General features: G+C 37.7%; 1 protein-coding gene across 3 annotated transcripts; it reads left to right on the top strand.

Annotated features, from left to right (window-relative positions):
* Window positions 1–1,883: 1,883 nt before the first annotated feature.
* Window positions 1,884–26,797, top strand: prkacba (protein kinase, cAMP-dependent, catalytic, beta a). Of its 3 annotated transcripts, XM_088348817.1 has the most exons (11): window positions 1,884–1,950; window positions 2,024–2,207; window positions 10,923–10,984; window positions 11,112–11,240; window positions 11,985–12,083; window positions 12,172–12,254; window positions 12,413–12,539; window positions 12,608–12,703; window positions 13,799–13,921; window positions 14,000–14,164; window positions 17,586–26,797. In XM_088348817.1, the coding sequence occupies exons 2-11, from the start codon at window positions 2,162–2,164 to the stop codon at window positions 17,709–17,711; spliced, it is 1,056 nt and encodes a 351-aa protein (XP_088204943.1). In that variant the 5' UTR covers window positions 1,884–1,950; window positions 2,024–2,161; the 3' UTR covers window positions 17,712–26,797. The 3 variants fall into 3 exon arrangements, with proteins under 3 accessions (XP_088204943.1, XP_088204942.1, XP_088204944.1); XM_088348816.1 differs by having other exon boundaries at window positions 1,924–2,207; XM_088348818.1 differs by lacking the exons at window positions 1,884–1,950; window positions 2,024–2,207 and adding an exon at window positions 5,249–6,277.
* The last annotated feature ends 797 nt before the right edge of the window (window positions 26,798–27,594 follow it).

The following is a 27,594-nucleotide window of genomic DNA, read 5'->3' as shown; positions in this document are numbered from 1 at the left end:
GACTGATCAATATATTCTTATTTTAGCGGACAATCCTTTATATTGTTATTAACTTATTCTATCCCTAGCAAAATGAGAAAAAAACTACTCTCCCAGTGGACCATTTTTTTCTTTAAATTATTATATCTTCTTTTTAACTCTTTTTTATCAAATAAATTAAAAGAATATTGTGGACATAGACGTTTTCACCAGATTGTCAACCTGTTTAATGTACAGGACTGTCTCAGAAAATTGTGACCAAGTTCTTGATTTATTGTCCATCCATCCATTATCTGCACTGCTTATCCTCAGTAGGGTCACGGGGGTGCTGGAGCCCATCCCCGCTATCTTCGGGCAGTGGGCAGGGGACACCCTGAACTGGTTGCCAGGGCACACAAAAACAGACAACTCACTCATTCATTCACACCCAGGGACAATTTGGACCGGCCAATTAACCTGACATGCCTGTTTTTCGAATGTGGGAGGAAAACGGAGTGCCCAGAGGAAACCCACACAAGCACGGGGAGAACATGCAAACTCCACACAGGAAGGTTTGATCTCATGACCTCGGAACTGTGCCGCACACAAGCTAACCACTGTGCTGCCGCGCTGCTTGATTTATTGTAATGCATTTAAAAAAGCATACATTCTGAATGTGGGACAAAGCAAACTAAATATTGCCTTTTTTTAAATGCTGATTAGAATATCATGAAAATGTATTATAGTATCCTATAGGTCAGGGGTGGCTAGTCAGCAGTATTATAACAATAACAAGTTTGCAATATTTCGCCTGAATTTAATCCATTACAGAAAATAAACACCTTAATGACAAAATACAAATTTTCTGAGACTGTCCAACATATAATGAAATGAGATAGTATTTTCATATTTTATGACAAAACTAGTTTAAATGTAATAAAATACCAAATCCGTTATTATTATTATTCCATACGTGTTAACCTGTACGTTTTTGCCGTACGAAGTACGTTTATTATGCATTTTAAGACGTGTACGACGTACAAGAAAATCAGTATGGAAAAACGCAAATTTGTCAATTATGGGAACCATCCAGTATACACCGACTATCACGAAACAGCAAATCAATCAAGTCAAACGAGTTCGCTGCGGTAGCCTCTATCTCGGTATCGTTTTTTTTTTTGTTGCAAACGAAGCGAGCGGTTTGATGCTACTGTGCGCATGTTGTAGTTGTGTAGTGAAAGGAAGTCCGTCTCTTTTTAGAGAACCGTATTTTTCGGCTCAACTCATTACAGAGAGCCGGCTCTCAAACAGCTCACTTGCTTTGATGCATTATATTATGAATTATTATGTTGTATAAAGAAGTTAAGAAAAAAAGGAAGTATAAAAGGAGAAAATGAAAAAAGACAGGTTTGTGGCTATCCCTTTAATCAGTATATTACCGACAATATTTTAACGCAGAAAATGAATTCATAATTTGAATAAGAAAATATATTATTCTGCTTCATTATATTTGCATTTATTTTGCCTTCTACAGTCAACGTCCAAGCTACTAAATTTTTGAACTTTTCTTATCATAAACCTCATTCATTTCGAGCAACTCAGTATCTCACAACAAAATGTTATTTAACAATATATAAGATATAACTAAACACATGTACAATATAACATGTTAAACTACATAAATAAACACGTTTGGAAAAAACAATATGGTGTAAGATTATTTTGATTTTGTAAGGGAAAATACAACATTTTGTAAGGGTATGGAGTCGTGGAGCTTGACGGGTATGTGACAGTGACGATTTAGAACTTACAAAATGAAGTCAATCGCGTTTTTTTAATGGTCAAACTACTCAATCTACTGTATTCACAATTAGGCTAGACTAAAAGTACCTGCCGTTTCCCACAACCATTGAAGGCACCATTTCACCTCCTCAAGTAGGTCGACGATGTTTAATCCCACATGACTTGAACGCTTCGCGAACGACATCAAGGGTGAAAAGTCTGGATGATGTTTTTATTCCTGAACGCGAAAAATAAAGAATAAAATTTGATTATTTTATTTTAGACGCCAGTTGACAATAAGGAATATTTGATGTCGCGCGTTACCGAGCTGGTTAAAATCTGTCGGCTGAGCTAACGGAGGAGGAGGAGGTGCTAGCTAGCTAGCTTGCTAGCCACATCGCCACTGTCGTCGTTGTTAGCAATGGGGAACGCAGCAACCGCTAAGAAAGGAAACGAGCAAGAAAGCGGTAAGAATATTTTCCATTTCGCTTGTTTAAGTATTTGTTTTCTTTTGTTTTCTTTTTTTCTGCTTGACTGCACAGTTTGTGTCAAGATGTTCGATGATGATGATGACGATGATGATGCTCTTATCATCTCAGCGCAGCCCCAGACTCCAAATATTTTTTTTGCAATGAAAAACACCTTAAGACAATAGATAATCGAGTGTATCCATGCTTTTACTGATACAAAAACCTGCCTGATTACTTGTCACGTCTTGTTTTAGTGATATACAGTGCCTGCATTGCATTCCAAAGATATTTTACCCCCTCCTGATATCAATAGAATTTAAATTGTCGTTATTGTCATTGATCAAGGAGTTTTATAAAAGTTCCTTGGCTTTTATTGTGTCATCATTTGCATTTTTTTTTTTGCAAAGTTCAATGTCATGAACCCCATGTTAGGGGTCACGTAGCTTTTCATTTGCAATTTTTGTAATAGAATAGCATACCTGTCAACCTCCACGACTCCGTGCCCTTACAAACTGTCCGTATTTTCCCTTACAAAATACAAAATAATCTTACACCATATTTTTTTTCAAACGTCTTTATTTATGTAGTTTAACATGTTATATTGTACATGTGTTTCGTTATATCATATATATTGCTAATTTTGTTGTGAGATCCTGAGTCGCTCGACATGAATGAGGTTTATTATAATAAAAAAAAGTTCAAAAATGAAGTAGCTTGGACGTTACACAATACTATTTTAATAATAAGCACAGGAACTTTCATTGCATGCTTTATAATGTTTCAAAAGTGACATCTGATCGTGTGGATTAAGCCCATACAAACACAGCTATAGAAGTTGATAAGACTAAACCTCAACTTTGAACCAGTGACGATGCCTTTTCTTTAAAACGGCTATTTTGGTGGAGATATTTATTCTCAAAAAGCACCTGTTTGCATTCCGGGTGCCTTCAAAGAGTAGACACAGTCGTAACTTTCAAATATTAAAAGGAAAAAACACTTTTGGGTGAATACTGATTCTTCAGAAGTGACCTAACTCTCTTGAACTAATTTGTTAACATTTGCAACCATCTGTTTTTGTATCTATTTCCTTCTCTAAATGAACGTATGTACTCATTTGGGTCAACTTTTGCCAGGCTTTTTACAAAAGACAGCAGTCATTCCCGTTTGGCTCTTTTGTATGTTGATATGACTATTGTGTTATGTAAACAAGTCCCTCGCTCCGTACATGTATGTTTACATGAACTTTGAGGTCAACAGTGAAGGAGTTGTCACTAAATATTCGTCTCAAGGACACACTCTTAATCAAAGAGGTTTTGATAATGTTAAACATTTCCTTTTTGGTTCAGTACAAAGCCATTGTATTTTCTTGCGCAAAATATTTCCAAAAGATACAATGGATTTTTTATAGGGGTTTTCTGTAATAGAAGCATCCTAATTGACTTTAATTACAACCAATACAACCTAAATTGCATCCCTATCAGAAATGATGGCACCAAAATATTCCGCGTATTCTGATATAACACAAATCCCAACAGGTCATAAACATTTTTGTCACTGGAAAAACCTCTAACTCAAACACTCTTGGAAAAGTCACCACAATTAAAAATGTCACAAATGGCCTGCACTAGAAGTATGAGTAAATCTCACACACTTTCACAATGGTATTTTAACGAATTTATGATTCAGTTCAGGGCATGTCCTTGAAAGTTAGAAAATAAGTACATAGGTTTTAATCATGATTTACTTAGGATGCTTAGGATTTACCAATATGGTATCTGTGCATTTGCCTTGTTTTATGACCGCTCTTATTTGAAGGTAAGGTTTGTGCCATGAGACCTTGTTCCATTTCAATTTTTTGTATTATTTTCCTTATCTCACGAGAATTTTTTTTTTTTTAATAATATTGTACAAAATTTGGTCCAATGACCGATCATTTTTAGTATGTTTCCTTGTTAGAGCAAAGAAAAACCAAGGTAAAACTTCTATAAATGATTTTCCTTTACTGAAAATTACAACACAATGAATTAACCAAAATCTACCTTTACAAACTATTGAGCCATGGATGCCACAAAAAAATGAACTGAATATACACAAAACTAGGATATTGCTCGAGAAATTTGCCTTTATTTTACATTACATGAGATCATTGTCAGCCATCTGCTACTAAGGGCTTTTTGCGTATTATACTTAGATTCTGTATCTAAATTGGTTAAAATCGAATTTTTCTTTTGTATTGTATAGTTTATTTATAGCACTGCGAAGTTGATATTTTTAAGTTATGTTTTGCCTTTTTTCAAAGGATTCTGTTTTGTTTTTTAATATAAATCTGTTCAGTGTTTAAAAAGCTAAACTTGTTTTGTATTTTACAATTTATGTTTTGTAGATCTGCAAATATTTTAATTCACTTTTTTTTCTTAGTTTTGTTTTCCAGGAATCCTTTTTTTCTCTTTAAGTTTGTTATTAGTAAAAAAGCTAATACTTTATTCTTATATTTTATACTGCATTAGCTGTTGCACGGAAAAGAAAATATTTGTACTTTACATTTTGTTATGTCGTTAGTTTTTCAGGGATTCTGACATTAGAATTGCTTAGTATAAAAAAATTAAAAGTTTAAATTGGGTGAAAGTTCACTACAGATTGAAAGATACGGGCATTGGGATTGCGAGCATAAGGCCACATCATCCCTGCCCACCCGATCTTTACTCACAGGAGCGGGGCGGTGAGACAAAAACATATTAATTACCGTAAATTCTACACAGTAGAGCGCACTTGTTCATAAACTGCACCTACTTAATATCACTATCAGTCTGAAACAAGATATCCAAAAATTATAAAGCTGCTGTAATCACCAATATGTCCCCTGGCCGTCTTCTAAGTCTTTGAATATCAGCAACATGGCTTGGTTACATCAAGGACAATCTGTAAAATCCAACCGTGTAAAATATTTACTCCAAAACACACAATGATGCAGACAGATGAACAGAAATTCGGATTTGTTGGACGTTGCTTCTTGTAACCCGTTTGTCTCGCCACATTATTTCCGTTCCGACTCGTAAAATTATTTGCAATATGGTAGTTAGCCCTCCGCTTTCGATTGAATACTTTTCCATTATGAGGGTCTGTTCATGCTAGTTTTATTCATGCACAAAGCCCCAAGTTACATCAAACTTGCGTCTTACTTGACACATATTCCACCTTTCCCACGCTAACCTTTACTGCCTGGGCGCCCCTGGCGGCCATTACAAAAAATGCATAAATGAACCGCATCATTGCATAAGCCGCAGGGATGGAAGCTTGTGACAAAAGTAGCGGCTTATAGTAAAGAATTACGGTAACCAGTGAACCAAACAAGCCAAATAACGAGTGAGTGGACAAAAAAAGGCTGCAAGCCGCACACCAGCGTGTCTACGCTATTGTATAGCACCGTTAAAACCCAAAATGTGACAATTGTAGTAGCCTAAAGAGTGTTACTCAAGTAACAAACCATAAATCCTTGAAAAAAAAACTGTGTCTTATGATTACACAATCGCTCCATGTCACATCTCAATATCAATCAAATTTCGGTTAGTCGTGCAGCCCTACCTACTACTATCAATTTAAACTCTCCCAAACACAGAAATGTTAACACTTTACAGTGTTGGTTAGATAAGAGGTCTGCCTTTATCTGAGAACATTTACAGAAATTAGACATTTACTTTTTAGTATGACTTGGACAAAAAGGTATCAAAAAGTGCATAGAAAACTCAATGAAGAGGACAAAAAAGTACAGAGATGCTTGTTGAAACTAAAGTGGAGTGTACTTGAACAGGAAGCTCGACTTAGTGTGGTTAGCCAAGTGTTGCAGACTTTTTACAGGAAGCCGCCATTTCTCATCTAGTCCGCCATCTGAAAAGTTCCTTGTGCTAGTACGCATAGAAAATAAAATAATCTGAGAATGGCCCAGGCAAAGGATCAGTCGTTCGCAAGCCGCTTGTTTTACCGATGTCGTAAAAGTAGCCACGAGCAGAGAAGGCCAGAAAGTGGGGGGATGCACATCTCCGACTTCACCCTTGTCTGGGACGCGATAAGTAAGTCCAATCTAGGAAACGTTTACAGATAAATCCACTTGCAAAACATCATCACCAATAATTTAATATACAGTTAATCCCTGGGATAAGACATTAGCACATTGTGAAGTGATATTGCCATATTTTGGGGGGATACAAACCTATGCTAGTGTGTTCTAACCCCCCCATGATAATATATAGTAATTACTACTCATGTGTAATATACTTGCATCTGTTTAAATGACAATAGAAAATTACATGAAAAGGAAAAATGAAATTGCATTTACTTTTGGTGTGACATGAGTTCGCTGGTCAAGTGGTGTACAAAGTGGATGCAGGGAGGTCTAGACACTGGATTCAAATGAAAACTGATCTTAAAACTTTCACTTTCAAGGGTTGACATGCCCTTAGAATATTGTTTGCTTTAATTGCCTTCTTTTTCTCAAAGGGACGGTGTGTTTTATTCACTGCCCCCCAGTTGTTAAAGAAAATGTCATTTATTTAAAAATCAATGTTATTTTAAATAATCAGCTCAAAACAATAACTATTATATAAACGTACATTTTATAAAATGGATGTAATTTGAGAAATTTTGACACAACACGAGGCTTACAGAGCAGGTGTTGACATGATTGTCGACCATCTTGCTCCTACGAGTACCCCCAAAAAACAAAAAACCGAGGGAAAGGGGGAAAAAAAATAGAAGAATATTTGTGTGATTTTGTCACTTTAAGTCGCCGTAGTTTATTCTTCCTTGTGCATATTAGCAGTAATTTTCGGCTATACTACACGATACAATCACATCCATCCATCCATTATCTGCACCGCTTATCCTCAGTAGGGTCGCGGGGGTGCCGGAGCCCATCCCAGCTATCTTCGGGCAGTTGTCAGGGGACACCCTGAACCGGTTGCCAGCCAGTAGCGGGGCACACAGAGACAGAAAACTCACTCGCTTCACATCTAGGGACAATTTGGACTGGCCGATTGACCTGCCATGCATGTATTTGGAATGTGGGAGAAAACCGGAGTGCCCGGAGGTAACCCACGCAAGCACGGGTAGAACATGCAAATTTCACACAGGAAGGCTGGTAGCTGAATTTGAACCCATGACCTCAGAACTGTGCCGCACATGTGCTAACCACTGTTCTGCCGTGCTGCCCCACAATGACATTCAGTGGTCAAATATTACACAATGTCGCTTTAAGTTTTTGATCTGGTTCAAGTGTTCTTAACTTTTGTAATCATCTCCGTAGTTTGTATTTGTCCTTGTGCCCATTAGCACTCTTCTTTGGTTGCATTACACAATACAGTGACATCTATTGCTTAAATCAGACACTGTCCCTTTAATAACTGTCCTGATTGTTGAATGATTGCAACTGTGCATTTTTTTGTATCTCTTGATCATGTGGGATGTAGTTCAGCCAGTCGCAAATTGGCATTTTCATAATTCAATGACGGGAACCAAAAGCAGACCAGGATTGAATATGACGTCGACCAATAGCAGACAGGCATGGAATTTTATCACGGCACCTTAAATTAAAAATTTGTGTCTGACTGTACGTAATTTCTTCAACATGGGTCTCAGTCTCCATTTGCTTCAATTCATAGAACATTCCTCATGTTTAACAAACATTCTTTTAATGAATACTTTTTTCCGAAAATATGCGTGTGCCTTGCAAATATGCCATTTTTCTTTTTTGTGGTGTTTTTTTTTCCAATATACTATGGAATTCAAGATAATTAAAAAACAAAAATAGTTGAACACTGACTACATTTACATGCAAGAAATCCCAGCATCAGAAGTCAGATTTCAGGAGCAGTCCGAGTAAGAAAAAAAGAATAACCCTCTACATATAGCATTCGCGCGTATTCTGTTGACGCTAATACACGTCGTTTCTGAATTGAACTTTTGAGGTGAAATAACTAAAATTGATTTAATTCATGTCATTCACCAAAATCATCAAAGTACCGTGCTTGTTTCCTCCAAAAAGGTTCTCCATTGCTGCATCCTGTCTATTTATAGTTGTACTTGTACATGGCTTGCCAGAAGCATGGACTTGTGATATAAATGGATGGATACAATTGTGGCGTTAAGGCCATGGCGGCAGAAGATAAACCAAAAATGTCAGAGAAAAATCAACCTATACACATGAGGCTTTTTTAGCGAATAAGTCGGAGTCTGTGTGCATCATTATCAACAGTGCTTTAGGGCATCAAAATATCCCGGATGAGGGAAACAAGCAATTGAATGACCCAAATGAAATGAAATGATCTGCATTTATATAGCAAACCTGCTTATTGGGGGCATTAGGGGTTCAGTGTCTTACCCAAGGACACTTCGACATGTAACACGGAGGAGCCGGGATTCGAACTGCGATCTCTTGATCCCAAGACGAGCGCTCTATCTATCTATCTACTGCCTCCCCAAATTCGTTTACTGTAATTCCTTGCTATAACGCGGTTTACTTTTCACGGTTTTGTTACTTAACTGATTTGCACCGTGCACTGTGTTTTACATTCTGATTGGGTAAACAGTGTCCCCGCTTATTATTATGATTTTAGAAATAACTAGTGTACTGTCAAATAATAATAATGACAACAATAATAATAAATGTTTTTCTGTACTTTTATCTGTTAAACAAATGTTTGAGCCTGTAAAAAGGGTTTGTTGTTGGTTTTAGTGTTTAATAGAGTACTTAATTGTACATTAATAGTGAAAAAATAAAGGTTTCGCCTTCACAGATTTTGCCTGTCAATGTTTTTTGGGGGGGAATGTAAAACAAGGGGATTACTGTACTTGCACGGGTCAGGAGACAATGAAAGGACTAACTCAACAATTGCAACAGGAATATTTACAGTCGGATTATTTGTGCACGTTTAAAGGATTTCACAAAATCGTAATACTGGCAATAGTCCCTTTTCAATCGGATTATTGCCTGCATGTCGTGGTCCCCGTTGTTATGTTATCAAATCAATAAAGCAATAATCTTTAACTTTGTTTTCTTGTTGGTGTCTCTGTACTCTTGTCTGCCATTGTGCTAATCAGAATGACTTGATAGCTAAATCCTTCTTGATAAATGTTTCTCTCTTTCTTTCTTCTCCATCACTTCCATCCATGTGGCTCAATGTTCCTGAAAACGTCTTGGCCGTCATGTAGAGACTTTTGGTATGCTGTCTTTTCTTTGAGACGTCCTCAGTGACAGACAAGCTGTCTTTCCACTCTCGATTGGCACTTCTGAGTTATTGTGACTGAGGATGTCTCATGTCTGACCTTTAAAAACATTTTTCCAAATGCCTGCTGTGTGTTGCGCTCTGCATTTTGTCTTTTTTCCTGGCTTGCTAATTATTTTGAGATGTAGACCAGGTTAACCTACCAAAGCTTCCGGTTGAGCTGACGTGTGGTTTGATTTACAATAGACCTCCAAGATTGGCATGAATTAATTCTGAGGTGGAGATTACAAAGGGACATTTTGGAGTTTTTTTTATAACATAAACTGGAAATATGAACAGTATATATATTTAAAAAAAAAAAACGTTTTTGAGTCCTGTTCGCTCAGTGTCCATATATTAAAAATATAGAATAGAAAAATAAAAGATACGTGACCCACCAATTCGTTGCCCCTTCGACAATCAAAACTAATAAATTAATGTTGAAAGGATTCTTTAAAAAACAAATCGGTTACAGATAACAAAAAAATGCTTTACCTACTCCGGTTGAGATCGATTTTCTCCAGTCAAAAGTGTTCCTCCATTCAATCCTCCACTACCATTACCTAAGAGATTATCCATTGTGGGAAGTTGCTGCTACCTTGTGGGTGTTTTGGAGAAGTACTACCTAAAATAATTTCGTTGAAATCAAGGGTTTTATACAAACCGTCTTCCCTTCTTTCAGGAACCGTTTGAATTTTCTCTTTTAGACCAACGGGCTCGGAGATACTGTAATTTAAATAGCACTTTTCAAAGGGGCGCTGATACAGTGGAGTAGCGGGTGGATGCAGAGGGGGGGAGAGATAGCGGATTCAAATCAAAACTGATTTTACACCTTCCACATGCTTTAATTTCCTCCTTACTTTTGATACTAGTCCCTGATCATGAAATGATTACGGCCATGCAACCCAGCGAGGGTAGCCATTTGTGTGTCTTTTATTTCTTCATAATTGCAAGCTTCATTTTCACGGTTATCATATTTTTGCTTCCCCATTTAGCTTCACTGCAAGCTCTTAGCAAACAAAAAGAGTGCAAAATAATACAGTAATAATACAGAATAATGAAAGAGAAAGCCATTGTGGAAGGGGGTTCAACCAATAGAATATCAGTATTTTCATGGTGCTATGACGCAAACCATTAGCATAGCAGCATTTTATTTAACGTCAACCAATTGCAGACATGTATAAAAGAAACGTCACTTGTCATACAGACCAACACAGCGAACCTGCATTGGTTGTTGATGTGGTATAGTGAGAGAAATGGCGTAAAGAGACCGCAACGTATAAACGTAACACGGGGCTGCTCTATCTTGGGGGTCTACTGTATTTATCTCTCTGTTTTGTCAAGTAGTCCTTCTTACTCACTTCCTGAAATGTGCCTGTCCTCTAAACTTTCTTTAATTTAAATGTTATCTGATATGAACTGACATTGTCTGTGTATTTTGGGCGGCCTTTTTCAGTGAAAGAGTTTTTAGCTAAAGCCAAAGAAGATTTTCTGAGAAAATGGGAGTGTCCACCACAGGTGAGATGTTTTTGAAGTCGGTTTGAGAGTTAGTGCATGCCAACTTTCTGTAGTGCAAATTTCATACAAACAAATTATACAATATAAAACACACCCTTGAGTTTATTTTGTCTAAATTTGGTCTCAGAGCACGACGGGCCTGGACGACTTTGATAGGTTTAAGACTCTGGGAACGGGCTCTTTCGGCCGAGTGCTGCTGGTCAAGCACAAAGGGAGCAATCAGTTCTACGCCATGAAAGTCTTGGACAAACAAAAAGTAGGTCGTCCGTTTTCTCCAGCTGAGTTATGATTGGTTATGACAGGAGCCCGGAACATCCTTTGCACATGGCAAAACAGTCAATCAGGTGGTTTAATAAAAATTATGCTAACGCAATATGAATCAGAATGCATTTCTTTGAATATTTTAAAACTTTTTTTTGCCTTACACATCTAAAATGACAGCTTAGCGTTTGCCTTTTTTTCTAAATTGACGTTGTTTATTATTTAGTTGTAGTAAAAAAAGCTACCTTAATTTAAGAAAAAACAATATTTATTCAAATAATTACTAAAATAAAATAACTATCACATAAACCTGCATTTTTCTGTAGTACTAGTAGGTGGAGTAATTTGTATTTATTTAACATGAAATAAGGCTCACCTAGAGGAGCTGAAATTATTGTCTGCCGTCTTGCTGCTACAGGTACCCACAGAAACCTTGGAGGCTGCGAAAGAGAGCAAATTGAAACTCGGTACCTATATTATTTTAGTTGGTTGATGTTTTTTATTGGGGGCGTAGGGGGCACTGATCAAAGTCCTGCAGGGAAAAAATGCAAACGTCAGCTGTAATAAATTTTAAATAACACGACCAATAAAAAATATCTGCTCGGGAGACCTCTATAGTAAAGTATTTCAAAGTTTTTTGCCTTAAATACTTCATAGTATTTTTGGAAAACCTTCAATTTGACCTTGGAAGAGGATTACAAAAACATACTCTTAACTTTTGTATTGATTCTTTGGCCAGGTGGTTAAATTGAAACAGATCGAACACACGCTGAATGAAAAACGAATCCTGCAGGCCGTCTGCTTCCCTTTCCTGGTCCGATTGGAGTATTCTTTCAAGGTGGGTGCTGACCTCCACCTGCTTTTTTACTTCAATGCCACTAATAAAAAACCCTAAAGCAATAAAAATGTCTGTCTTCATTCAATAGGACAACTCAAACCTCTACATGGTCATGGAATATGTGCCGGGTGGGGAGATGTTCTCACATCTCAGACGCATTGGAAGGTTCAGGTAGGTCCTATCTAACCATTTATTTTGTATTTTTTGCATATTTAAATTAATTTATTTAAATATAATTCAAGCCCGACAATGATTTATGCCAAATGAACTAACTAACTGTTGATGCCATTGAACAAAATTCACCCAGATTTTTCCATTCTTCAATTCAGCGAACACCACGCCCGATTTTACGCTGCTCAGATCGTGCTCACATTCGAGTACCTGCACTCCTTAGACCTCATCTACAGAGACCTGAAGCCCGAAAACCTGCTCATTGATCAACACGGCTACATTCAGGTAGGACACAAATCCAATAATTTAAAATTTAAGAGAATCTTCCATTTTTTTTCTTCTTTGGTCTGCAGGTCACAGACTTTGGCTTTGCCAAAAGAGTCAAAGGCAGAACCTGGACGTTATGCGGCACGCCTGAATACTTGGCTCCCGAGATTATCCTCAGCAAGGTAATTACCGGTCCATTTTCTTCTAAATTAATAACAAATAAAAATCTGAAGTTTAGAAATACACCCTGAGCTGGTTCACTTTAGCAGAAGCAGCCAAAGATTAAAACAATAAAAGGTGAAATCCTAAATAATCATATATTAAATTAAAATAAAGGGGCAGTTTGTATTATTTGTATTGTTACCTTGTGGTCGAAAAAAAATCTTGATTTATATTATGAGCAAAGTACATGAACTGTCATATATACTGTAAGTGTAAACAAACTTGTAGGTTGAGAAATTTGAATTTATTTGACACATCACCTTGAGGGAGCTGACATAATTGTTGCCCTTCTTGGTGCTATGGGTGCCCAAAAACCTCGCAAACGACTGGGGGGCGTAATGGTACGGTTTGGCCACTTTGAGACTAGTAGTTTGTAATCATATGCTATTTGGAACTCGTTTTTGGTTGGACAAAATTAAAAAAGCAACACTCAGTGGTCAAACTATACACACTGTCCTTTTAAAATAATAAGTATAGAGGAATTACTGCCAACTCAAAAACGAACCCAATCACGGGGAAAAAGTGGAAGGTCTTGGACTAAGTCAATTACTGGATCTTAACCCAATAGAGTTTGCATTTTTCAATGTGGAAAATACCAAAAAGAACTGAAAGAACTGAAAAAAACATTTAATTCACAAAATGTCGTAAGGCGGGGTTGCACTGTCTTTGTATATAAGACTATAAGGCCCACCGAGAAACCACAAATTTGCAGAAAATTTCAAAGCTCACCATACAATCTGGTGCAACGTATAGAACGAAAATGAGTTGATAAAATTAGGAAAGCATAATTGCAATGAAATGCTTCAACATACAGTAACTTTTTATAAATTCATCAAGGTAATTTAGTAATGAAACTAGATTCCATAATATTTTTATGTTGTATGACATTTTTTTAATGCAACCCTTGCTCTTAATGTAGTTTTAATTTTATGCTCATTATTGTCTGGTGTGGCTTATATCCGAAAAAAATCTCATAAACAAATATTTTGAGTTGCGCCTTAAAATGAGGTGCGCCTTATGGCCCGAAAAATCCGGAATTTTTTTCACCGTCTCAGGGCTACAACAAAGCAGTGGACTGGTGGGCACTGGGAGTCCTCATCTATGAGATGGCGGCGGGTTATCCTCCTTTTTTCGCCGATCAGCCCATTCAGATCTACGAGAAGATCGTTTCGGGCAAGGTGGGAGAATCGATTCGCATTTCAGCCACTAAAAAAGAACCACGTCTGCTTGACAATTCTGAGACTTTTTGTTTGTAGGTCCGATTCCCGTCACACTTCAGCTCCGATCTGAAGGATCTCCTGAGAAATCTGCTGCAGGTGGACTTGACCAAGAGATTTGGAAATCTTAAAAATGGCGTCAATGACATCAAGAACCATAAATGGTTCTCCACAACAGACTGGATTGCAATCTATGAGAGGAAGGTGAGAAAAGAAAATCATTTTCTTCCCTATTGTACTTATTAGTCAAAGTATCCATCCACCCATCCATTATCTGCACCGCTTATCCTCAGTAGGGTCGCGGGGGTGCTGGAGCCCATCCCAGCTATCTTGGGGCATTGGGCAGGCAACCGGTCACAGGGCACACTGACACAGACAACTCACTCGCTCATTCACACATAGAGACAATTTGGACCAGCCAATTAACATGACATGCATGTTTTTGGAATGTGGGAGGGAACCGGAGTGCCCGGAGGAATCCCATGCAAGCACGGGGAGAATATGCAAACTCCACACAGGAAGGTTTGATCTCATGACCTCAGAACTGTGCCGCACACGCGCTACCCACTGTGCCGCCGTGCTTTGTCAAAGCAATATAACCCAAATATCTTTTCAAAACAAAGTCATGACTGGGATATAGACCTTTAAAATTATTTTGGCTAATTTGCACTTTTCAGACTTTTTTCACTCATCTCATACATAACCAAGATAAACTGTATCATAAATTTGACAACTTCCATATATTTTCCAACGATCGCATTACATTCCTATTTTCTACCATCATTAAACATAATCCTGATCTAGTTTTCTGAGGGGAAACCCTGAAGCACCAATTGAATTCTTCTGATTTTAGCACTTTTTATTGAGAAGAAAATAAAATAATCGATTTAATGTAAATAATCTATGAACAGGAGGGTAACCTTCTTAGTTAATTTTTTTTGTAAACTGACGCAGCTATTTCCAAAGTTTGTCTACTCAGACATATATTACAAATTTAAGTTACAAATACAAGTGGTCACAAAGACATTTTACTTGATGATGAGCAACTAAAGGGCTTTTATTTTTAGATATTTGTACATTTATGTTAATATAAATATCAATAATAATATTTTGCCGGCAAATCAGCAGAGTTAAGGAGGGCTTGATCTACTACTAAGTGGGGCTCGATGCTAATGTTTGTGTCGCTTGTTGCATAGGACACCCTAAACTGGCTTCCAGCCAGTCGCAGACATACAACTCACTTGCTCATTCACACCTAGGGACAATTTGGACCGGCCAATTAACCTGACACGCATGTTTTTGGAATGGTAAATAGAACCGCATTGCCTGGAGGAAACCAAGCAAGCATGGGAAGAACATGCAAAAAAGGCTCGTAACTGGATTTGAACCCATGACCCCAGAACTGTGTTGCGGACACGCTAACCACTCAACTTCCGTGCCGCAATCTTAAACCCCTAAATCATAATTTAACCTTGATCTCCTGAAAGATCCCCAGCCCTCCAACTCTGGCAGGTTTTTTATGCCAGTAATTTATGAGTCCGGTCCCTGCAAGATTGCTTTTTTTCTCTAATTTGGTCTCTGAACTAAAAAGAGTTTGATACCCCTTCTCTAAAGTGACGCTAGTTGCAAATCGGCTTGTGGGCATATCAACGACTCCAGCTGCTATAATGAAGCCGGTCATGTATAGGAGCTTAGTTGGTCATTTTAACTGCTAAAGAGATACTAGTTACGAATGTGGCTAGCGGGTGCATTGATGACTAGCCGTTATAGCAGGGTTCGGGAATCTTTTTGACCAAAAGAGCCATAATAGCATTATCCATCCATCCATCCATTATCTGCACTGCTTATCCTGAGTAGGGTCTTCAGCAAAACCACAAACCCTCTCTCCAGACAAAATCTAAATTGTTAGCGCATTTTTTTTGATTGTGTGATGTTAGATTATTTTATCAAATTTATGAAAAAGGAATCATGCCAAACCTGTGTCCCATATCAATAAATGTACCACTTTAAACTTGGTCTCCGTCCTGCAATTACTTAAGATTGTTGGGGGTCATTTCGGCCTTTTTATTTTTTTAAATATTAGTGTCAAAACGAGGTGCAAGCAGAGTTATTTTATAAAAATGTCGCAAAGTATAATTACCGTATTTTCCGCACTATAAGGTGCACCTAAAAGCCTTTTTTTTTTTTCAAAAACTGACCATGCGCCTTATAATACAGTAAGCCTTATATATGGATCAATATTAAGTCGCAAGGTCTCGCAACAAAGGAAAGCAGCCGCCGACTAGATTTCTCCTCGTAGGCGATGTGGTCCGCGGTGTATGCTGGGATACATATGCCGGCGTTTCATTTCCCAGCCAATGTGTCAATCATCATTTGAATCGATCACTATTATCCATCCATCCATCCATTGTCTTCCGCTTATCCGAGGTCGGGTCGCGGGGGCAGCAGCGTTAAAAGGGAAGCCCAGACGTCCCTATCCCCAGCCACTTACTCCAGCTCATCCGACGGGACCCCGAGGCGTTCCCAAGCTAGCCGAGAGACATAGTCTCTCCAATGTGTCCTGGGCCGCCCCCGGGGCCTCCTGCCGGTGGGACATGCCCGGAACACCTCCCGAGGGAGGCGTCCAGGAGGCATCCTTATTAGATGCCCGAGCCACCTCAACTGGCTCCTATCAACGCGGAGGAGCAGTGGCTCTACTCCGAGTCCCTCCCGATCACTATTAGCTAAAGTTATTCGTAGGTAAAGTGGGCGGATCCTTTTTATCATTTACAGGCTTGCATAGGCTAAAGGGGCAAAACAGCCTGCAATTGGCCGAAAAAGATGAATGTGAATAGCAAGTTTGGTTGTCTACGGCATAAAGAAAACATGCATTCTGTATTTGTAAACATTTTACTCTCCTGGATTTACTACACTCACGGATATAAGAGGACCATGGCTGCACATTATTATTGAACGCAACGACTTCGGTGAGCTACTCCGGCTATATATTTTCCCAGTATCTTGTTTCAGAGTGATATCGATGTTTCTGTGATGGGTCTTTTTTTAAATTAAACTCAATTCCAAGTGTTTATTGTCATATGCACAGTAAAGTTGCGAGCGAAAAAGAAACTAAGGAATGGTTGGCATTTCTTGAATCCCAAGACTTTAACCTTCCGAATGATATTTGGAACGATGCATTTGAGTGACATCGCACGGACACCGCATCCGCACGTGTCTACGACACGTATTTGCTTCTTTGCAAGCTTTCGGAATGTTAAGGGGGTAATAAGTTTGATTGAACTATCTGACTGTTTTTTCGACGTTCTCATTGTAGCGCCTTATAATCCAGTGCGCCTTATGTGTGGAAGATATAGGACCAAAAACTATTTTTTGGGGGTGCGCCCTATAGTTCGGAAAATACGGTATATCTCTGAGCCATAGGTCTTCCTGAAATGGCCCATATTTGGTTCGCGAACCACAGGTTCCTGACACCTGCGCTATAGTAAAGCCAATTTATAGCTATGAGCTTAGTTGAAGATGTTAACTGCTAAAGTGAAGTTAGGTGCTAATGCAGCTAGTGGCTGTATCAGAAAAAAAATATGCTGAATACAGCAATCCCATTCTGCTAATCTGCGCTCTGTTTTAGGTGGAGGCCCCCTTCTTACCAAAATGTAGAGGACCAGGAGACACCAGCAACTTTGACGACTACGAAGAGGAGGACATTCGCGTCTCACAGACGGAGAAGTGCGCTAAAGAGTTTGCTGACTTCTAGCTGGGCAACAGATCTCGTCGCAGCTTTTCCGGATATTTGCACTCTCCTTAAGGTGGAACTGCGACAAACATTTAGTTTTTTTCTTCACACAGCCAAATGAGGTCCTCGATGCCGTCCTCTTAGGTGCACACCGCCCGCTTGTGTTTGTAGCACGAAAATCTTACATTTTATTCCCTGAAAATGTTCCCTAATTAAGTTTGAATCCAAGCATTTTAACATGAAATTCAAAATTATTGTTGATTGATACATGATACTTGTAGTATATAATATTGCGCGTACATGTTTTTATTTAAGACTTCAATTTATTTCTTAGCTTAGCAAATGTCAAGATTCTATATTTGATTTTCTAAACAATGTTTATGGATTTTTCTTACATAAACACAGGTCAGAAGTAAACCCATGTGGTATTCCTATGCAGTGTTGCCAGCTGAGGAGAGTATAAGTGCATTGTAAAGCGCTTTGGAGGTCCTCAGTGACTGGTTAAAGCGCTATTTAAGTGTCGTCCATTTAACATTTAATTTTATTTATTTTCGTTTCTTTGAGGCCTAAATTTGTGGCTTTTCTCGTCACCGTAAGCAGGCAATAAGTCCTCCTAAAGATTGAGGTAGCAAAATTCCACTCCGTAACAGCGACCATTCTTAAGCTAGTAGCAAATACCATCTATTCCACCCCACCTAAAAAAAACATGGCCGATAAGAGAGGTACACATTTTATTCATGTTAATAGATGAAATGCTCACACAGCGCCATCCATTCGAGAAGAAAATTGTTTAGACTTGGAATGTTTGTTTTAAAAAAAAACAAATAACTTGTGCTTCCCATATCTTATGTGCCTTTTAACGAGAGAGCGGGAAAGAGATGGCGCTTGCAAATGATTGTCCCTTGGGTGGTCATTTGGATTGAACCTGAGAGTCTTTTCAATCTTCACTTGCGAGACGCAAATTTTTCGAACAAAAATCCTCAACAAGTATTTGATTTGAAGTAGTAGTCAACAGATAGGAGTTCACAACTATTATACAGTGGAACCTTGGTTTTCGAACGCCTCTCAGTTCGAACAAATCGGAGTCCGACCAAAAATTTTGAGAAATTCTTGCTTCGCTGTTCGGTCAAAAAATCGGAGTTCGAACGCCAGTAATGTGTGATGCTGAGCGGCGTACGGGTGTAGATCGCCCTTTATTGACCGACTGTTATCGCGTGCGGATGTGCTTCGTTTTGCTTTCGCTTTTAATATAGGTGTACGAAGTGTTTTAGCCCCTAATTATGCCTCCGAAGAAAGTCAGTGCAAGCAGCAAAGTTGCTACAGGTGAAAAAAGAAAAGTAGTGCGTATAACTATAGCATTTAAGAAAGAAATAATAGTCAAATATGAAGGAGTTGTGCGAGCGCCTTCTGCTGACCACCACAAAGGTAAGAAATCCTATTCATAAGATTACGATAACGCGAACGTACCATTAGCCTGGGTTAGCTTTAAGTTTACATGAAACATTGAGGGTGTTGGAACGGAGCCCAACATTGAGGGTGTTGGAACGGAGCCCCCTTTCCAAAACCGCTCACCACTTGTTGTGGAGATCCGGGTGCTAAATGACTTGTAAACGCCCTGATTTTTTTTATTTTTACACGTTCATGTTAGCGTAATCTTTCGTACGGAAGATTACGATAACGCGAACGTACGATTAGCCTGGGTTAGCTTTATGTTTACGTTAAACATTTAAGGTAAACATTCAGGGGGTTGGAACGGATTAAAACGATTTACATTATTTTTAATGGGAAAAATGATTTCTGTGATCGAACAAATCGGTTTTCGAACAGGGTCCTGGAACGGATTATGGTCGAGAACCGAGGTTCCACTGTACATCGTATTTCCGGGGTGGTCAGTTCATGAATACTCTAGAGCCGTGTTTTTCAAGCACACCTGAAATTTAAAATGTTATCTTTGCAAAAAAGTGCACCATTCTTCAGTATATTTGCCTCTGATCATTGATCAGCCGGCTATCCGTAACATTCGTCCATATCAATAGGTGGCAGCATATTACTTTTTCTTTTTACACACTAATTATATGCCCATTAGTCAGAACAGTATATTCAATCAATTATTTTGTCTGATTATGTTCCTAAGATCGCATGACAAAGAAATAATCAAATGAATCAAATAAAGTTAAATTCTTGCACATAATTTTGCTGATTTTAATTATTTTCTTATTTCTCTAAAAAAAGAGCAAAAAAAAACGTTAGAACCTAGTAAAATACATTTTATTTTCACTGCCAAATAGTTTTTGCTTGTTTTAAGTACTGTTTTGGGTTTTTTTTCTAATAAAACTTGGTAAAACAGGCTCAATATTTAGTAAAGTCCCAAATGACAGCAAATTTTTTATCCAATGATTAACCTGTGTTAGCTCCTGAGCTACAGTGTTCACAAAAAGTGTCAATTTAGGCAACATAATAATTTAAGCTTTAAAAAGAACATGAAATTCGTACCAGGAATTAATTATAAATCTTTTTGACTGACTGTGTGCCAGGGGATTTTATTTTAATTAAAAAATATCATGCCTTTTCTCAAAAAGAATTGGGAAACACTGCTTTCGAGCTATTAGATTGTTTGTGAGAGTCTATTATAATAAGCTGATTGAAATTTGGCTGTAAAAACATTTTTAAAAATTGTAAATTTCCTAAGTACTCCAAACTGTACTCTAAAAGTATCGATGCTTTTATTGGCTCAAAAATTGAGTTTTTAATGGGGTCTCGACTGCAATGGAAAGCTTTTTACAAATAGGTAGCACTGTTAAAATGACTCCAGGTAGCACTTTTTGGAAGAACGTTCCGAGCATGAGAGCTTCCTGTGTGTTAAGGTTATTGTTTTAGCCTTTTTCGTGACACACAAAGCACATTTCTGGCAACATTTGGAGATAAAAACTCATTTAAACTAGAGCTGTCAAAGTTTAATCCGATGTAACTACCGTATTTTCCGCACTATAGGGCGCACCGGGTTATAGGGCGCACCCCCAAAAAATAGTTTTTGGTCCTATATCTTCCATAGATAAGGCGCACCGGATTATAAGGCGCTACAATGGGAACGTCGACAAAACAGTCAGATGATTCAGTCCAATTGATTACCCCCTTAACATTCCCAAAGCTTGCAAAGAAGCAAATACGTGTCGTAGACACGTGCGGATGCGGTGTCCGTACGATGTCACTCAAATGCATCGTTTCAAATATCATTCGGAAGGTTAAAGTCTTGGGATTCAAGAAATGCCAAACATTTCTTAGTTTCTATTTTCTTTTTCGCTCACAACTTTACTGTATATATGACAATAAACACTTGGAATTGAGTTTAATTCACTCAACTCATCACAGCAACATCAAGATCGTTCTAAAACAAGATACCGGGAAAATATAAAGCCGCATAGCTCACCTAAGTTCTCACGTTCAATAATGATACGCAATCATGGTCTTCTTACAACCGTGAGTGTAGTAAATCCAGGAGAGTAAAATGTTTTCAAATACAGACTAATGAAACATGTTTCTTTATGGTGTACTTTAGCAAGCTTGCTACGCCATTGCAAAACTCAATTGCAGGGTTTGTTTTGGCCATCTAGCCAATCCGAGGCTCCGAATAACTTCAGCCAATAGCGATCGATTTAACGGATGATTGACACATCTTTTTCGGCCAATTGCAGGGTTTGTTTTGGCCCTCTAGCCAATCTGAGGCTCTGAATAACTTCAGCCAATTGCGATCGATTCAACGGATGATTGATACATCTTTTTCGGCCAATTGCAGGGTTTGTTTTGGCGCTCTAGCCAATCCGAGGCTCCGAATAACTTCAGCCAATAGCGATCGATTCAAATGATGATTGACACATTGGTTAGCCAATGAAACGCCGGTATATAAATCCCAGCATACACCGCGGACCACTCCACGTTCGGGGGAAAATCGAGTCGGTGGCTGTTGCGTAAGTTGCGAGACTGTGTTATAAGGCGCATGGTCAGTTTTTGAAAAAAATTAAGACTTTTAGGTGCGCCTTATAGTGCGGAAAATACGGTACCTTCTTTAACTCGAGTCAAACCTGATTCAACTCAAGTCAACTCCGCTTTATCTTGAGTCAAAGCTTCCTTTAAGAGTTAATTTGCTTTAATGCAGTCGAAACTCTCAATTCAAGAGTTCAGTAGTATTTTAAGCAAATGATAAAACTGCTTGAACTTAAGAGTTAAACCTGCTTTAAATCTACAGTTAGAATCAAAATTCATGGCTGCTTTATCTCAAAAGTCAAGCCTGCTCCAACTCAATAGTTAATTGGCTTGTACTCAAGATTAAAACTTCTCTTACTCAACACTGTTGGGAAATTAAATATTAAAATGTATCATTTACCAAATTGTTCGAATTAGTTATCTGACTCCATTAACCAAACACAACCTACATTCACCCAACAATGCACGCTCGTTTCTTGATGGAAAAGATGAACAAGAAAAGCTGACATTTTCACACGGGGGCACATTTAATTTCATTAGCAATTTAACTAAGTGAACTCAATCGAATATGGCCGAATTAGTGTCGCTCGAGTCTCTGTCAAGCCTCCTCTGAAGTCCCCCAGCCTTTCTTCTCTCGGCCCACGTCTTTCCCCAAGATGGTGTCCCGGCTCCTCCCATGGGGGTGCCAGGAAAGCCCCACGTGGGCTCCACCACCTCGCCTCAATGTCTGGAAAACTCAAAACAGCAGAGCGTTTCTCAAAACATTGCCTGCCGTCCTCAGTCATCAGGGCCCCTCCGCGTATGGATGTGCTGATTATCTTATCAGCCTCACGTCCCGTTCCTGCCATCCTTGTAAACAATATTTCCTACTAGACCAGGGTGCCCTGAACTTTCCCTGCTCATTGAACTTAAGCCTACTCGGTGAAAATCTTCCTTGCACTCAATAAATGTAACTTGTATTCAATCGTATAAAATCCTTTAAAGTCAAATGTATAAAATCCTTCAACACTCAATTTGGCTTAAACTCAAAATCAACTACTGCTTGAACTCAAGAGTTGAATTTGCTATAAGCCGACAGTTCAATTTAAAATTTAAAGCTGCTTTTACTCAATAGTTCATTGGCTTTAACTAAATGTTAAAACCGATTTAACTCGAGTTCAATTTTCTTTAAGTCTACAGATAAGGCCGCTTTAACTCAAGAATCAAAACTTCTTTAAGTCAAAAGTTAATTTTCTTTAACTCAGTAAAACCTGTTTAACTTAAGTTAACTCAAGAGTTAATTCTGCTACAATTAGGTGCTTAAACTCAAGAGTTTAAGAACTTCAAACCGAACATCAATTGGCTTTACTTAAAAGGTTATATCATTAACTTCATCAAGTTACATGAAGTGGTTTTTCAGCCCGTCACCGGAATTTTACACCAATACGACGATTTATTCTGCTCTTTGTCTTGGTAAGGATGGCCTTTTTCAGCCATTTCTGAGTGTTTGTCGAATATAGTCAATTTATGTTAAGCACTTCCAACATATTCCTCTTTTGTCATCCAAAATCACATTTGTCAAGTTTTTATCTGTTACAGGAAGGACAGTAACTATTTGACATGTGTCCGGCAATATTGATATTAATTTTTTATACCTAAGGTCAATTTGAAAGCATTGAAGAAATAATAAGTATAAAAAATATTCTTGTACTGCATCATTTGTAGCATTGTCATACTATTTATTTTTAAATTACTGAAATCAAATAATAGATTCAGAGGTACATTTTTGCAGGAACGGGAAAAATAGGGAAAGAAATCATCATTTTCTGCACTTTTAGAAATATTGGATGTTTGAATTTGTTTTTGTTGCTTATTCCAGTTTCTGAAATTGTCACTGCAATTTATGAGTTGATTGTTTTTGTTACATTATAATTTACAACTCAATTAAGTTGTTTCATTGATGTTTGTGAAAGTGTTAAGGTAGCGTGCCTTTAAGATTATTTTACCATTCCTTGTATTTTCCTTTTAATTTCTACACAGAATGAATTGTTTTTATTTTTATGGAATTTTCTTGCATGTGCGTGTAAATTATGAATTTGGAACCAACGTGTAATAGCAAAATAGATATTCTCCTGCCGACTACATAATAATTAATTCATGCGGTAGAGGTGTCTATGTGTTTATCAAGTCGTACACTGTTGCTTTTTATTTTTATTTTATTTTTTCTCACGGCCACTCAGAGAGAAATTGTTAATTTGAAGTAATAAAAGGCTATCTATTCTCTTAAAGAAAAAAAAATCGCTTTTCCTAGAATTTAAAAAAATAAAATGCATAACAGCATAAATTAAATTGGATGTACCGGTTATATTCAGCTTGGATACAGAAAAATTGGTTACATTAGGATTAGCTAGTTTAAGGAACATTTTGACCCAACAAGCCATAAAAGCAAAAAATAATAATTTTTGAGAAAGAGTGACGTCATTCAAGCCAAATACAACAAACCCACCAAACCTACTCTTCAGAAAAAAAAGCTTAATTCTTCCGCACACTTTTTTTTCCACTGTGACGTTTTATGATTTGATCAAATCTATGAAATAATAATAAAGCCAGAGCCTGTGTCCCATTTCAATACAAATATACCACTTAAAATGTGTCTCCCTCCTGTAGTTTGTTGTGTTGAGGCTCAATTTGCCTGGCATTTTTGTCCTAAATAATGATTTCCAAACGAGGTGTGAAGTTCTTTTGTAAAATTGTCACAAAATGCTGCAAACGAGGACACCAACGTACAGTATTTACCTTCGTTGCAGACAGCGCTTCGTGAGTAGGAAAAGTAGTGCCTGTGCCTTGTCTATAGCTCCGCCCGTTCTTAGGCGCTCACCCGATCAAATTGCTCTGCGTGCTCTGTTGGAAATTTTTAGGTGTTTATAGTTTTTTTTGTGGGTTTTCACTACTATAAAGTGTCTTAACAGGGAACAAATATTGTCTAATGAGCTTCCATACAAAGATTCCTTAAAGACGTACAAGCAAAACGGGCTGTTAGTGTGACACCTTGAAAGTAAACTAGTTGAGATTGTATCCTATATATACTAGAATGAATGAATGAAAACTTTATTCGAATATCAAAATAAAAACAGAACAAAAACAACTCAACAACAAAATAATGTTACATAATATGTTCGAAAAGGGGTAGTAAGAAGCAAATGCTTATATTCCCTACCCCTTCATCTTCCCTACCAAATACACCAATATTGTAATGATATTAATAATAACAGTTATAAGAATAGCAACAATAACACAAAGTTAACTAGACGCACTATTCCCAAACTCCCGCACCACTTATACCCCACCCTCCTCATCTCTGTATTCCGCCAGGAATGTTTCTTTGTGTCTAAACCTGAACAAGTGAACAGTTGGACACCGTCTTGCAAACCGCTTGACTCCACACACAGACACACACATACTTTTCCTGGTGGTTCTCACGTTTGGGATTATGAATTCACTACAACCCTTTAAGTTATAATTTCCCTAGACCGAACCCTTCATTGTTTTCGATGACCTGGCTTTGCACATACCAAATGTGACTCTCCATCTAACAATAGACGAAATAAACGTGTGAATACCATTTCATTTTCAAGCCAGATGTACTCATGAAAGGAGTCATTTATGGCTGGCAAGCCATAATTTCCCGACCCCTGGTTTAAGGCTTTACATCAGGGGTAGGTAACCTATGGCTAAGGAGCCATATATGGCTCTTTTCATGAGTACATATGGCTCCGAAATAAAATGTAACTATTGCACATCTCTCTGTGGCGTTCCAAAGTCAAGTGATTTCATCCCGATTTTGGTCCATATAAAGCCGAAGCAACTTAATGCAGAAGTTCGATAAGAAACCATTTAAACTGATGTATTAAAAATGCTGGCAAACGACTTTGATTGGGTGAGCAGTACAGGTGGGCGGATCCCCGCACACAGCGCAAGGCACTTCCTTCTCTCTCTCTCGCTCAGTGCAGTCTACATCAAAAGTGAATATGACGATATGCTTATCGTTTGCAGTAATTTGTGACATTTTTACTAAAGAACTTTGCATGCACATTGTTTTGAAGCTGTTATTAAGGACAGATTTCATGGAAAAAAATGGCCTCAACACTCTTAACTGAAGGTGGAAGACAAATTGTAAATGGCATATTTACATTGATTTGGGACACAGGATTTGGCATTATCATTTCATACATTTGATGAAATCATCAAATGACACACAGTGAAATTAAATGTGCTAAAGAATTAGCTTTTGTCTAGAGAGCGTGTTTGGCAGTATTTTCAATTTTGTCTGAAAATATATGATGTGGCTCTCTCAATTTCTTTTTAAAACATGTTTTGCTTTTATGGCTCTTTGGGTCAAAAAGGTTCCCGACCCCTCCTTTATATAGTTAATTTTTTTTCTTTTTGGGGTGAAAAGTGGTTCATCGCTGTTACGGAAGTGAAATTCTTGAAGGCCCCAAGTCAACATTGTCTCTATAAGCAATGTTTATGTAGTGTCGTCCTCTCCCATATGTCATCATCAATTGTTTATTAAGCTGTTTTCCATAGTTCTATTTGTCCTTTTTTGTCAATTTTTTCGTGCACAAAGTATCTCCTCATCTCTGTTGCTGAAGTGAAATCCTCGATGGACGCAAATCAACAGTGTCGCTACAAGCGATGGTCATGTAGTGCCGTCCTCTCATATATGTCAATCATTTGCCAGATTTGGCCATTTTTCCTGCAGGTCAAACACTCAGGTTTGCGCACTTTTCTTTATGGGGTTTGGGTTTCTCACCTTAATGGAGCACATACTCATTACATAACGTATTGGTCTTTTTTTCTATTACATGGTCCTGGATTAAGTCCATCTACCAGTCAAGATAAGTAAAAAATATATGTATGAGAAAAACTTGACCTTTTTTAAAATCAGTCTTGTGTTCCGTAACATTTGTTTAAATAAATATTTTTATTTTATTCTTAATGAACACTTTCTATCTCCAGCATGCTTCGAACCAATTTTCCCGTGTGCCACAAAATATTTTTGCGTGAAACAATATTTGTCATATGTGTTGTAAACTATGAAACCTTCCTCACTGAATAAAAAAAGTCACTTTGGGTCCAAAATGTCATGACGGGCTCAATCTTTCAATGTAGTTTTGCACATCATTTCAATGTATTTTTCCTCATTTTGTGTTTGCAGGGGAAATATTTGCTGTAGCAGATGTTATGTCACAACAATAAAGCAATTTTATTTGTAAAAAAAAAAAAAAAAAAAAAGACTGATTGAATGTTCCAAAAGCACATTTTTCGGGCGCATGTGTAACCGCTGTATACTTGTTCCACCAAAGATCCACATTGACGCTGGACTGGATGATGAGGTTTTTAATTACAGTTACTGCAAATGAATGAGTCACAACATTAGCTTTTCTGCTGGCTTTGATCTCAGTAGCAGTTCCCTCTGAAAACTGCCCAACAAAGCATATCAAAGAGCTTTCTTTTCAATTTACATAAAATAGATTTTAGAATATCACAATACATTTTTACATCCATTTTAACAAGAGATCGTATAGTGGATTTTTAACGTTTACAATGAATTCAACATATTTTTCTTTAGTCTGAATTTTAACCAACATCATCCTTTTTAATGTATATGAGAAAATAGAAATAAAAACAATAATGAGTATAAAAACGGGTACAATTTACCTGCAAATGAATGAGTCACAACATTAGCTTTTCTGCTGGCTTTGGTCTCTACAAGGGGAATTACATTTTAGTAAAACAGAATCAAAACGAAAATAAATCTAAATAGCTTGACAACATCAATCACATTTCTGTGCATGTTGAGAGATTTGTCAGCTGTGGTTATAATGTTTAAAATTAACTTCTTTTGTGGAGCACCAAAAGATGTGTCTTACCAGTAGCAGTT

This window comes from Urocampus carinirostris, chromosome 12, assembly GCF_059441175.1.
Source record: "Urocampus carinirostris isolate Australia breed hairy pipefish chromosome 12, RoL_Ucar_1.0, whole genome shotgun sequence".
Taxonomy (NCBI): domain Eukaryota; kingdom Metazoa; phylum Chordata; class Actinopteri; order Syngnathiformes; family Syngnathidae; genus Urocampus; species Urocampus carinirostris.
The sequence above is the reverse complement of the archived record's forward strand: the minus strand, read 5'-3'. Positions and strand labels throughout refer to the sequence as shown.

Bases quoted from the DNA above. Each gene is read 5' to 3' on its own strand.
- prkacba (XM_088348818.1), top strand. From the start codon at position 6,145: ATGGCCCAGGCAAAGGATCAGTCGTTCGCAAGCCGCTTGTTTTACCGA. The intron at 6,278-10,922 runs GTAAGTCCAATC...GGCCTTTTTCAG, and splicing joins CCTTGTCTGGGACGCGATAA to TGAAAGAGTTTTTAGCTAAA. The intron at 11,241-11,984 runs GTAGGTCGTCCG...TTCTTTGGCCAG, and splicing joins AAGTCTTGGACAAACAAAAA to GTGGTTAAATTGAAACAGAT.